Genomic DNA, 12,682 nt, shown 5'->3' on the forward strand with positions numbered 1-12,682 from the left:
CAGCATCTAATTTCTGAAACTGAACATTTTTCCAGTCAGCATATAAATAATGGCCAGTCACCTAAAACTTCAAAAGCAAAGAAGTTGCTCTGTAATCAGTTTTTGCAAAACTAGACTGGCTCAGCTACACTTACCAAGTTGTACCTATTTTTCCTCTATTATCTTCTAAAAACAAAAAGGAATAACTTAACAATAATTCCATACTTTCCTAAACAGTTGCACAAAATAGCAAAGACTGCAACATTCCAGTTTAGGACACTTACCTAAAGCTGACTATTACAAAAGAAAATGGCGGCTTATTTGAAAAAAACATTGAATTACCTCATGGTCCATAGCATATATGTCAAACTCAAGGCCCGTGGGCCAAATCCGGCCCGCGGTGGAATTATCTTTGGCCCGTGAGATAATATCTAATTACTATTAAAGCTGGCCCCAGTAATCGAAGCGCCTATGGCATATGATATGGCTAATGCTGAGTTTATTCAGGTACCAGGTTTTCAGGGTTTTTAGTGTTTATTCGGCAGTCTTCTTCATAAGAAACGGAATTTGTAAAGTGAAACACTTTGTAGTTATAGCAGAGACTGAGACACATGAGAGCAGGCTGAAAAAACGGAGGCAACGAAAGCTGCGTTCGCACGCGTCTGACTGATCCGGCCCGCATGAAGCTGCATTTTGCTCAATCCGGCCCGTGACCTAAAATGAGTTTGACACCCCTGGTCTATAGGGATCTATCACTTACGTCTTTGTACCACATTCCCCAGAAGCTCTTCGAAAAAATTAAGAGCTCTTGACCTCGGCCTTAGGCCAATCCAAAAGCATGTTTAAAGACAAAAATAGACCAACAAATTCGAGGAAAAGACTGAATATTAATTTTCTTCATCTGTAGGCTTCCAACTGAAATCTGTCTCATGTTATACAAAGAAAAATTGTTTTTGTTCACAGATAACATTCCCTTTCTAAATTATGGTCGGCCTCCAAACACTAAGACAAAAATATTTTTTTTCTTCTTTTCAAACTGACACTGACTCAGACTTGGTCCAAACATTGAGCTCTTTGGAGTTGTAATTTTTTTGTACAAAAATATACATTACAAATGAAGATGCTCTATTAAGAACAAAGACTAAGGAGCATAAACAGCAAAATAAGTTAGAAATACACCATGTGTACAAGAATGAAGCAAAGGAGATGGTAATGCAGTTGCTAAGCCAGTACCCTACATGGCAAGTCGAATACTCACAGCAAATTAAGGAGGAACTACAGTCATGAAACAAACTGCAGCAAAATTCAGCAATAATGAGGAACAAAAATAAGAAAATCTAAGTTCTAGATCAAGGAAATCCCAATGTTCAAAGCAACAATTTGGATATGGTAATTTGTTCAAAAGCTACAGTATACCATATGTCCATGTTGAAGTTTCCTGGCTAGAAGAGTTTCAGAAGAAAATAAAGTTTCATGAAGATTCCAGATGATATTAGTGATTACCATCAAATCTTGTCAATATGGATTTTATGTAGAAAATTACTGAGGCTATTGCAATTCAGAACTTAATACCTGTGCTACCGTGATTATCAGTGGAATCTAGTCTGATTAGGTCTCGGACGAACACATGCTCCCCATTGTTAGCATCATTAGAACTATCCACGCTACCATGGCTCACAGCATCCGTATCACTTCCACCTGTTCACAATATCAAATGAGGCAAGGAAAAGTATAAACATATTATTCTAAAACAATTTTCTCTTGCAATACATTTTATTTTAAACTAACCTGACAACAATAAAGATGCAAAGCAAAATTTAACCCTCTGAAAATGAAAATATCGGTTCTTAGACCATTTCTTTATTGAAACAAAGTATAAGCAATGGAAAATTACCAGCAGCTTAATAAACCCTCTGGAAGAATGATTGAGCTTAGAACATATTACAAAGCACTGAATTTTGTGAAGACTAAATATTGCCAGTCAGTACATTTTTAATAGATAATGGGTTTTTGCATGGCAAGCTACTATCAGCTAAATGCCAAAATAATATACAATATAAAGAGTATCTGGAATGTGTGACCAAGATACGCAACTGGGCACATCTTTGATTAAGCAAAGTGAAAAATGATTAGTTATTTAGGCAGCATCTTAGTCATTTATTCATTCTTCAGGATGTGAGCACTGCTGACAAGGTTAATATTTATTATCCATCTGTAAGTGCCCTCCTGGAGGTGGTGCTGAACTACCTTCTTGAATTTGAGTTCTTGAGATGATAATCCTGTAAGAGAGTATTCCAGGGTTTAACCAAATGACAACGAAGAAATATTTTCAAGTTAGATGGCGTGTGATTTCAAGAGGAATATGCAGGTGGTGTTCTCAGCACCTGGCACTCTTGCCTTTCTTGGTGGTGATAAAAGGCTGTCAGAGTAATACAGGTAACTGCAGAGTATTTTGTATAATGAGAATAGTAAATTAAATTTCATAAAGAAAGCAAAATGAAGAGAGAAGGATAATCAGATGAAGAAATACTAACTGAAAATTAACTGCTTAAAATACCAATTAACACAAATTTCAAGTGACGGAACTCAATATTGAGGAGACTGAGGTCTTTTGGAGTATGCAGGCCTCTCCTTCACATGTTCTACCAGTCTGTAGTTGCCAGTATAATCTTCCATGCGGTGATTGGCACTGTTATTGGAGTCAAACTGGACACACTGGAGGTTGTGGTAGAACAAGAGACTCTACGGAAAATCCTGGCAATTCTGGACAATGTTTCTCATCCTCTACGTGCTACCTTGGCTGAACAGAGAAGCACTGTGGCACTGTAATTTCCTTTGGGATCAATGAAGTATCTATCTATATCAGTTTTCAGTGTCCACTTGTGTTAAGGTAGTCCTTGCTTTCGAACAGTAAAAAAATAAATTTATCAAGAGACCTTTGAGCATGCCCATGAGCCTAGAAAGAGAACACATGCTTTCCATGCACTGGAATGTCAAACCAGACAAAACATTAGTTTTAAGAAGCAACACAAACAAAATAGTTTGTTTAAACCTTTACTGTGAGACTTTTGCAAGAATGTCATAACAATATCTAGCCTCATTAAATGTAGTCAATAACAAAACAGATCACTATCACTTTGACAAATCTCATAAAGTAAGTAGCACTGTTCCATTGATTAGCAACATAGAGACTTACCAAGTCAGAATATGATTTATTAAAAATAAAAACTGCAAGCATTACCTCACAATATTAACTCCTTTGTGCAGACCAATTGATAGTCAATTCCCATCCATATTTTCCCCATATTTGGGCAACTACAGCTTACAAACATCTAATTTGTACCACGTTTTAAGACTAGACATTGATAAAGCAAGTCTTTTTAAAAGTAGCTCAAAATCTAACCTGTAGTACCCCACTAATAAGAGGATGAGTGATGACCTCAAATCTATGACAAAATGGGGGGGGGAGGGGTTAAGAGGAGATAGGGTAGAAATATACATTTAATAAGCCTTTTGACAATGCACTGTGCACAGCATAAGTTGTGAGATTAATTGAAATTCCAAAGCTAAACTACCTCAGGATTAACATTAGAATGTATATGCATAGACTAAATTTTAAAACATACTTAGTGAAATATCACAATTACTTGTATTTGTTCAGTTTCTTTTGCAGGTGCTTCATGCAAGAATTCAGGGTAAAAAAGATCTTGTTGACTTTGTGGGAGTTTGCAATGGAAAAGTTGTGCAACGGAAAATGCTGGAAATACTCAGCAAATCAGGCAGATGCTTCTGTTCTGCTTTATACTTTCAGCATTTTTTTTAATTTCAGATTTCCAGTTTTGTACCACAGCAACCCTGTAAAAAAGTGATCATTTATGTTTTGCTCATCTTTGTAAACAATGAAACTCCTGCTCTCAAAATTTATTTAATTAGAATTCTAGAACAAAACAACTGACTAAACAGCTGCTGAAGTTCGTCTGATATCTAACAAATATTATCTGTAGAGAAATGGAAGAGCTATGAAGGCAATATTCTCTTTTTCTATAAAGAACCAATTTAATTTTCTTGCATTCTCCACAGTTCCTATTTCTTTCTACCTTTAAATCTCATTTGTTGGCAAGGAAAATAATTAACCCAGTGCATGTCAAAGTCTCCTAGTTGACCAAAATGCCCCAAAGAAATATTCCTTGAAGTCTACAGAAAATACTGCTGAACAAGAAAAGGCAGTGATTGTTCTTCCACAGTTTCAGTGGTTCAGTTGCTCAAATCCATGATGTTATCCATGCAACTTGACCTACAAATTCAAACATCGCTGAAATATTCCTGTCGAGCTAGTTCCCCAAATACAATATACTTTTCATTTCTATAATCCTCTGCTATGCTACAGTTTTCTTCTTGCCATCAAGCTGACAGCAGTTTGCACAAAGCCAAACTGAAAATATTTGAGCACCTAATATAATGGAGTTTATGATTGATTATCAGGAACTTTTTTCAACTTAATGCCAACTTATATATATACTAATTAAATTAATAGCTGAAATACATGGTGCAGTCTTCTATTTGACTTCACTAGGTGCCCAAAGCACCAGGCACATTAATGATGGCACAATATTTGTAAAAGTATTAATTACATCAACCAGCTCCAGCCCTAGCTGTCCCATCAGGCTCTCACAATTACTAGTGTATTACACATTCTAACATCCTAGATCTGCATAATCTTTTTATTATTTAGCAAATTATCATGACAGAAAGTTGCAACAGAAACTGAGAAATTCTACTGTTGATTCAAGAATTAGTTGCCTAAAAACCATTCCCACAAATACACCTACTAATTTTGTTCTTTAATAAAGATTACCTGAGGTCAACGAAACTTGAGCATTTGAAGAGCTTGATTTTTTGAAGGCTTGGCGAAATTGTGCGACACCTTGAACCACATTCCGCACTTTTGTCCACAGGAAACAACCACTGCGATTACTACTGGGCCAGGGACTCTCCAAAACAGCCTGTAGGAACATTCATCGTAATACCAATGAACAAAAATCTTAGAATTGTCAATATCTTAATTTTTTTCTGTTTAACATGTGCTCAACCAGTTCCAGTCAGATAAGCAGACTATATACCTTTGCCTTTAATTCATTTATCTATCAGGAAGTTCACATCATTGACTAGTATTTAGCTTTGGACTGATAGCCCAGCTTTGGTTTACACTCCAATGACTTAACCATTAACGCTCTCCAAATACAACCAGGCTATATGACCATACCAACAAAAATTCAATGTTATTTATGAGCAAGTTCTGCAGCACTCTGACATAGAAGTTACCAATCTGATGACAATGGAATGCAGGCACTGCAACCTCATGTTCTCCTCCAACAACACCAGATGCAGTACAAATAATCTATAAAACAAATTTTAAACCACTCATGGCAATGAAAATGTAACTAACTTGAACATGTCCCAAATCTGAACGCCAGCCTGGCCACACACAAATATAAATACAGGTCAACCACACTGGATACTCCAATCAGTAATCCAGTTCCACCGCTGGTTCAGACAGAGTTTTCGCCAGCCTAATTTCAGATTTCCTGTGTCATCGCACCAACCTGTCGCCACTGTTTAGGTAGCACCATTAGCAGAATCAGTTGTTGGAATGGTCTTTATAAGAAGCAAATCATTCCTCAGTGTTATTCTGCATTTATTTTTATAACCTGTGCTCATCCAGTCCCAGTCATGTCTTCATTGACTAAAAGAAATACTTCTCATGGTGCGAAGCGCAAACACCATCCAAAAGCAGAACTCTTGGTAAAGAATAAAGTTTACAGTATCTACCTGTCGCCATTAATTCAACCCCTGGACAATAGCATATTATGCTCTTTGAAGGCTAAATGTTGCTTCTGCTTATGAAGCAGCTACTAAGTGTAGTTGAGTCTGGCAGACTAGTATAGGAATTTGTGAAATAATTCTGTTCCATTTGTTGTTCCTTTTTTTAAAATATCCAAGGGTGAGGTGATCATCAAGTGGGTTAGAAGTGTTTATTTATTTAATCCTCACCTAACCACCAGTGATTCGGGAAAAATCACTAAGTTGGCACTGCATGTCTTGGTTTTTTTTAATACTGTATATTCCGGAGTATAAGCCGACCTCCCCACCCCCCCAATTTTTCAGGTTAAAAAAGTGACTTCTTCATGTCACCTTTGTATAAGCCGACCCCTTTTGTAGAGGCTTTTGATTTAACCAGAAAAGATCACAAGATCTCACATGCTGGTACTCAATTTTGCCAGATCTGGAACCTGGAAATTTTGTGAACCAGTACCTGCTAAGAAAACAGGCCTACACATTGCAGAGCGTTATAGGTGAATTCTTAATAAATAAATCAGGGAGAGAAATTTTGGATTAGGTTTCCAATGGAAAAGAATCCTCTGAAATGTAACCCCCGTGAAACCATTTAGCACCCATCGCAATCTCGTTAAAACATAACACGGGGTGGCAGGATCAGTATGTGTACTCAGTATTGAGTTTGCGACCACCATGTACAAAAGATTAAAACAAATGCAATATTGATGATGGCTTCAAGCTGAAGGTTGTTGATTTTGCTAAAGGAACGAATAATTCTGCAGCTGCTAAGAAGTTTAGTGTAAAGTTTAGTGCTGATGGAAAAGCCAAAGGCGAAATGTGCAAACCACGGAAAAATATGCCAGTGGCTGGAACTTAAAGAAAAAGTTTTAGAGTGGGTGAATCACCAGCAATCATCTAGATACATCGTTACCAGAGAAATGATTCAAAATCAAGCGTTGAGATGGGCCGAAGAACTCCATGTCAGCGAAAATTTCAAAGCTACACGAAATTGGTGCACCCGATTTCTGAATAGACGTGATCTTGTGTTGAGACAAAAAACAAAGGTTGCTCAGAAAATCCCCGCGGAGTGTTGTTGTTTACATTCCAGAACGCTGCTTCTTGAATGGACGAAGTGGGTTAAAGAGATGTGGCGTCGACGTCCCGAAGGTTTCGGGAAGAAAAAGTCGCTATTTGTCTGGGACATGTTCGAAGTGTACTTGTCAGGTGAGACAAAAGCAGCATTGAAAGTTGAAAACATGGACATTGCAGTCATCCCCGGTGGTTTGACGTCCATGCTCCAGCCACCAGATGTGAGTTTAAACAAACCATTCAAAGAATTCATGTGTCGACAGTGGAACAAATTTGACTCAAAAACAGCCAAAAAATACGACCTGTCTTCCCTGTATTCATTTTTCCAAAGTTGGCACCTGCTGTATAAGCCGACCCCCTATTTTTAGGACCAAAATTTAGGGCCAAATTCTCAGCTTATACACTGGAATTTACGGCAAATCAACTTCCATTCCAATTTTTTTTTTAATCGAGACATGCAGTGCCAACTGAGTGATTTTTCCCGAAATTGAGTAGGAAGAATTGAGAGGCTCTGAAAAGTTAGTTTTAGAAGTTAGGTGCTAAGTTAAAGGACAGAACCTCCAGAATGGTGATCTCAGGAGTGCTACCTGTGCCAAGTGCTAGTGAAACCAGAAATAGGAAGATCATACAGTTTAACATATAGATAAGGAGTTGGTGTAGGAGGAATGGCATAAGATGTTTGGATCATGGATCATTGGGCTCTCTTCCAGGGAAGGTGGTCCCTGTACAGAAAAGGTGGTTTGCCCTGATCTACAATTGCAGGGAACCAGAGTGCCAGAACAGATAGTGGAGAGGTTATGGAGACAAATATTGTTAAGACGTCACACAAAGTCAGGAGTCAAAAGGTTGAGCATGTTGCATCTAATGTCCTGAGCTGCATATATTTCAATGCAAATAGTATTGTAAGAATTGCAAATGCGTTCAGGGCATGGATCAACATCTGGAATTGTGATAATGCAGCCATTAGTGAGACTTGGTTGCAGGTGAAGCAGGACTGGCAGCTCAATATTCCGGGCTCCATTGTTTTAGACGCAATAGAGCAGGAGGGATTAAAGACGGAGTGGTGGTGTTACTGGTCAGGGAAAATGTCACGGCAGTACTCAATCAGGACAGGCTGGAGAACTCGTCTAGAGAGGCATTATGGGTGGATTTGAGTAATATAAAGGTTATGACCACATTAATAAGGCTATTTTACAGACCACCCAACAGTCTGAGGGATTTAGACGAACAAATCTGTTGAGTGATAACAGACTGTTGGAAGAAACAGAAAGCTGTTAATTTAGGGGATTTTAACTTCCACATATCACCTGATTAGAAATGTTCCTGCCGGTCTACAAAACAGCACAGCAGTTAGCCCAAAATTGGATCCTTGTTGAATTTGTCTTTGCTTTGAACCAGCAGCTATAATGAAAGTAGTTTGGAGATTCAGGACACCACCCTAAGACTGCTGAAAGGGAGAAACAGAGGGCAGAAGAAGATGGTAGAAAAAAAGGGGCGGCGAGGGAGTGAGACTGCAGGCAAAATAGATGCCGAGGAAATTTTAATCCAAGTATTAACTGACTGAATTTGTACCAATTATATTGGTAGCACTAATTGAAAAAAAACGACTGGGACACAATGACTTGTTGATGGCCTAAATGTAACTGACAACAGTAAGTATAGTGTCCCAATATCCTTCATAAGAAAAGTAATATGCACTGTGAAGATTCAGGGCAATACCCGTGGGCTGACACTTATTTGTTACAAATACATTCTGTTTTAAACTATATCCAAGATTACGTCCTCCCTCTGCTACTCAGACATGCAACATAAAGCTGACAAGACTAACAGTTATCAGCTTCTTCTGTGCAACAAACCTTAATCAGCACTTTGGGGTGAAATTGCATTATGACTCCAAAATCTCGAACTCTGAGTTCAGAGACCTCGGCCTGCACCCACCTTCTGCAGCTAGACTTCCTATCAGATTGCTGACAAGGTTGTGTCCTGAATTCCCTTCTCTCCTCCCTTTACACCCACAACTCCAATCTGCTGATCAAATTCACAGATGACAATACCTTGATCAGCCTTATTTCTAGCAGTGATGAGGCAGTCTACAGAGGACAGGTTAACACCCTGACACAGTGGTGCCAGGATACAACCTTTTCCTCAATGTCCAAAAAACAAAAGAGCTGATTGTGCATTACAGGAGGAACAGAGACAGGCATGCCCCAATCAACATCAATGGGACTGCAGGTGAGAGAGATTGCAGTTTCAAGTTCCTCGATATACACATCTTCGAAGATCTCACCTGGACTGTACACACTGGCTGTATGGCAACCAAAGTACAACAGCGTCTCTTCCACCTCAGGCAACTTAAGAAGTTTGGCAAGAGCCCCCAAATCATTAAGACCCTATACAGGGGCACCATTGAGAGTATCCTGACTGGCTGTATCACCACGGGTATGGGAACTGCACCAACCTTGATTACTGAGCACTACAGAGAATGGTATGGACAACCCAACACACCTGTGGATATGAACTTCCCTCCGTTGAGGATATTTTTAACAGCAGGCGCAGAAAGAAGGCCTGGAAGATCATTGGGCACACCTGTCACCCAATAAACTGCTCCAGCTGCTTCTGTTTGGCAAATGGTACCACAGCTTTAAAGCCAGGACCAACAGGCTACGGGACAGCTTCTTTCTACAAGCCATTAGACTTCGAAATTCACACGTCTGGACATTGCGACAGAGTCGCAAAAAACGCAAAGTTTTTTCCCCACTCACATTGTGGGATGGATGCAAGACTTAAATAAATGCAATTCAATAAATTCCATGATAGAAACTTGCTCACAGTTCACAATATTTTAAAAAATTGCAGAACAAAATTAGTCCATAATTTTTCATCTTGATTTTGTTGCAACAGTTTAGAAATCATGAAAAAAATATTCTATATAATATTCACGAACCACTGTGAAAACTAACTTTGTTTTCAACTTACTTTGTTGTAGTAACCATAAGTAATGGCATTTGGCTGCACACCTGCATTTTTCATTTCAAACAGAACTCGAACAGCAAGTACTGGGTGTCCCAAGAGTCCACACAACTGCATCAAAGCCCTGTAGCACACCTAGATATGGTAAGGAAGAAAAAATCCATCTGTGATTTGAACAGAATAATAAGTGAACAAAAATTTTTTAAAAACTCATCTTGGTTCCAGCACATTTAATTAAATATTTCTTAATCTCACAAAACCCCATCCCAAATCACTGGAAGAATTTTATAATAGTTGAATATATTTTTTTGGATTTCACTGCTGTGAATAGGTAGTCAACTCTCAATTCTAGAGATGGTTACTCAAAGGTAATTAACCTACTTGCTTCAACTTAATCACAACATTTTTTGCGGTGAAATGTGTACTTGCCTCATCAAGTGGATCAACTTTCAAATTTCTCATTTTCATGAGAACACCATATGCTTGCTGCAGTGCTCTGACCTTAGAATGAGAAACTCCAACATACGCTGGCAAGCAAATGAACCAAAGACTGTAACAATGGCTGAACAAGCATTTGAACCAAAGTGCAGGAATTGAGAAGTATTTCTTAGCGATTTTTTGAGCAGCTTTCATCTCCTGTAAAGTAAAATATTGATCATTTCTTCCAGTTTCCAGCAATGCAAAAATGTAACAGTACAAACTTTTCAATTAGGGTTTATTCTCATTTTTAATAAATTAAGATAATTTTTGTTACAGTGCATTATAATAATTTTTTATTTTGTTTTGATATTACCATTTCTTCAAAGCACATCAGTATCCTTTTATACTTATGAACTGGCTTGTGCATACAAATTATCAAAGAACAAGCTGTAATATTTCTGTACAAACCAAGTATATTTAAACACCTCTCACCTGTTTAGTTCGTTTTGCCATGAGGGCTGGACTGCTGGGAACAGGACCTCCAACTAATAGCCTAACGGGCATTTTCATTTCCTGTGGTCTGTCAAATAGCTCTGGTTTAAGCACTGGGAATGTTTTATAGCTAAAAAAAAATAACAAAGCTCTTCAAAACTGTTTGTTAATTCTAATTCAATTATAATAATTACAGTAAGTATTCTCAACATGTGCTGAAAATTAATTGCTTCAAAACTATTCTCAATCCCCTTATAACTTTCCGAATCAACACAAGTTTAATTTAACAGCCACTCAAATGCTCTTTCCTGCAAAAAATTAAGGCTGTAAATTATGTAAGACAGTTAAGTACCATCACAAAATGTTTCACATTTCTTAAAGGGAGATATAGCAGAGTACTTCTTCACTGGTGTAATATCACTACTGTTGATCACTTTGCAATAAATACCTGTAAACCAGGCTTACCCATAACAGAAGCAATTAATAATGATCTAAAAATGAAATACCATATATACAGTTCAATTATATTATGGAGATATTAAAGTTAATCAGAAAGATAAAATCTGTACCCGCTTTAATAACCATTGATTTAACGTATACACCAAATCAGCATGCTTCTGATGCCCAAGCAGAAAACTCATGAATAAACAGAACTTAATGGCAAACTACATAAACCCCACTTGAAATTCTTTGTTCCAATAATGTTAATTGTACTTTAAGGGGCTTGCATTTATATTTTTTCAAGTGTTTCAGTTCATCTCCAATCAATTTTTTAGATAGCCAATTTAAAAACACGCAGCAAGTTTAATAAATTGTCACAAGAATTGGCCTTCATTTGACAAAATCCTGTATCTCAATATTAAACAGAAATTTTATTTGAAACATTCCACAAATAAATATAGTTTGAATCAATATTTGCCTTGATTAATACCCAATGACGTAAATTGAACACGATGGTTGGCTACCAAGGATAATACTGTTCAAACAAAGGAACTTGTCATTTTAGCCAACTAAGGAAACTCACTGGAAGTGATTGCACAAGAAGAGGAAAATAAAAGGCATAATCTCCACAATATCTAACCAATGAGAGAAATAATGAATGAATATACTTGGGTGACAGGACTCAGATCAAAATGGGAAAAGTTATCTGTCACTAAACTACATTTCAACTTTACGATAACTGTAGCTCAGTTACTGATCAATTCTTCCTTGTTGTATTCAGCAAATCACCAGGTGTAATAAATGAGCTATCTACATACCCTCATCTCTCAAGTTACCAGGTGAACTTAACTACCATTGTTCACCAGCTCACTATACAATTCAATTTCACAGCTTGAGCAGGTAATGCCAATAAACCTGATCAATAACTTAGCAACCACTGTGCTAATGGAAGTTTAAAATGAAAAGGGAAGTAATCATTGGACACATACAAACAAGCTGGATGAGCTCAGCAGGTCGGGCAGCATCCGTTGATTGCTGCCTGACTTGCTGAGTTCATCCAGCTTGTTTGTATGTGTTGATTTGACCACAGCATTTGCAGTATACTTTGTGTTTAAGTAATCATTGGAGTAGTTATATTACTACATTTGCTGTGCATTTCAAAACATTCTCGGTTTCAACTCAAAACACATCAAAAGCATTAGAAATGTAATTCATATTTTTCTTGTCCAGCAACCTCCTTCACCTGATGCATGATGCACTGAAGACAGAAAACTTGTCTGGTAACCTGATGACGAGTTTCAACGAAGTAGTATAAATTTTAAGCAGCAGATCAGTGCTGGGGTGAGAGTTGGAAGTAGGGGATTGCTCAGTGCTTTGAACTACTAAATGCTTATTCAAACAATACTTCAACCAAATCTTTTAAAATTTGGCTGAGGCTTTCCGATTGCTGAAATCA

The 12,682-nt window shown here is 37.6% G+C and overlaps 1 protein-coding gene across 3 annotated transcripts in view; it reads right to left on the minus strand.

The window, feature by feature from the left end:
- dennd4c (DENN/MADD domain containing 4C) overlaps positions 1-12,682 on the minus strand; it is a 183,667-nt gene that overhangs the window by 35,432 nt on the left and 135,553 nt on the right. For 2 of the 3 annotated variants that reach the window (XM_073072879.1, XM_073072869.1), the window contains exons 16-20: positions 10,786-10,915; positions 10,303-10,509; positions 9,880-10,008; positions 4,835-4,982; positions 1,552-1,677 (exon numbers count right to left, since the gene is read on the minus strand). In XM_073072879.1, the coding sequence (XP_072928980.1) occupies positions 1,552-1,677; positions 4,835-4,982; positions 9,880-10,008; positions 10,303-10,509; positions 10,786-10,915 (740 nt within the window). The remainder of the gene's footprint in view (positions 1-1,551; positions 1,678-4,834; positions 4,983-9,879; positions 10,009-10,302; positions 10,510-10,785; positions 10,916-12,682) is intronic. The other variant, XM_073072889.1, reaches the window with a different exon arrangement.

The sequence above is a fragment of the Hemitrygon akajei genome, chromosome 2 (assembly GCF_048418815.1).
Source record: "Hemitrygon akajei chromosome 2, sHemAka1.3, whole genome shotgun sequence".
Taxonomy (NCBI): Eukaryota; Metazoa; Chordata; class Chondrichthyes; order Myliobatiformes; family Dasyatidae; genus Hemitrygon; species Hemitrygon akajei.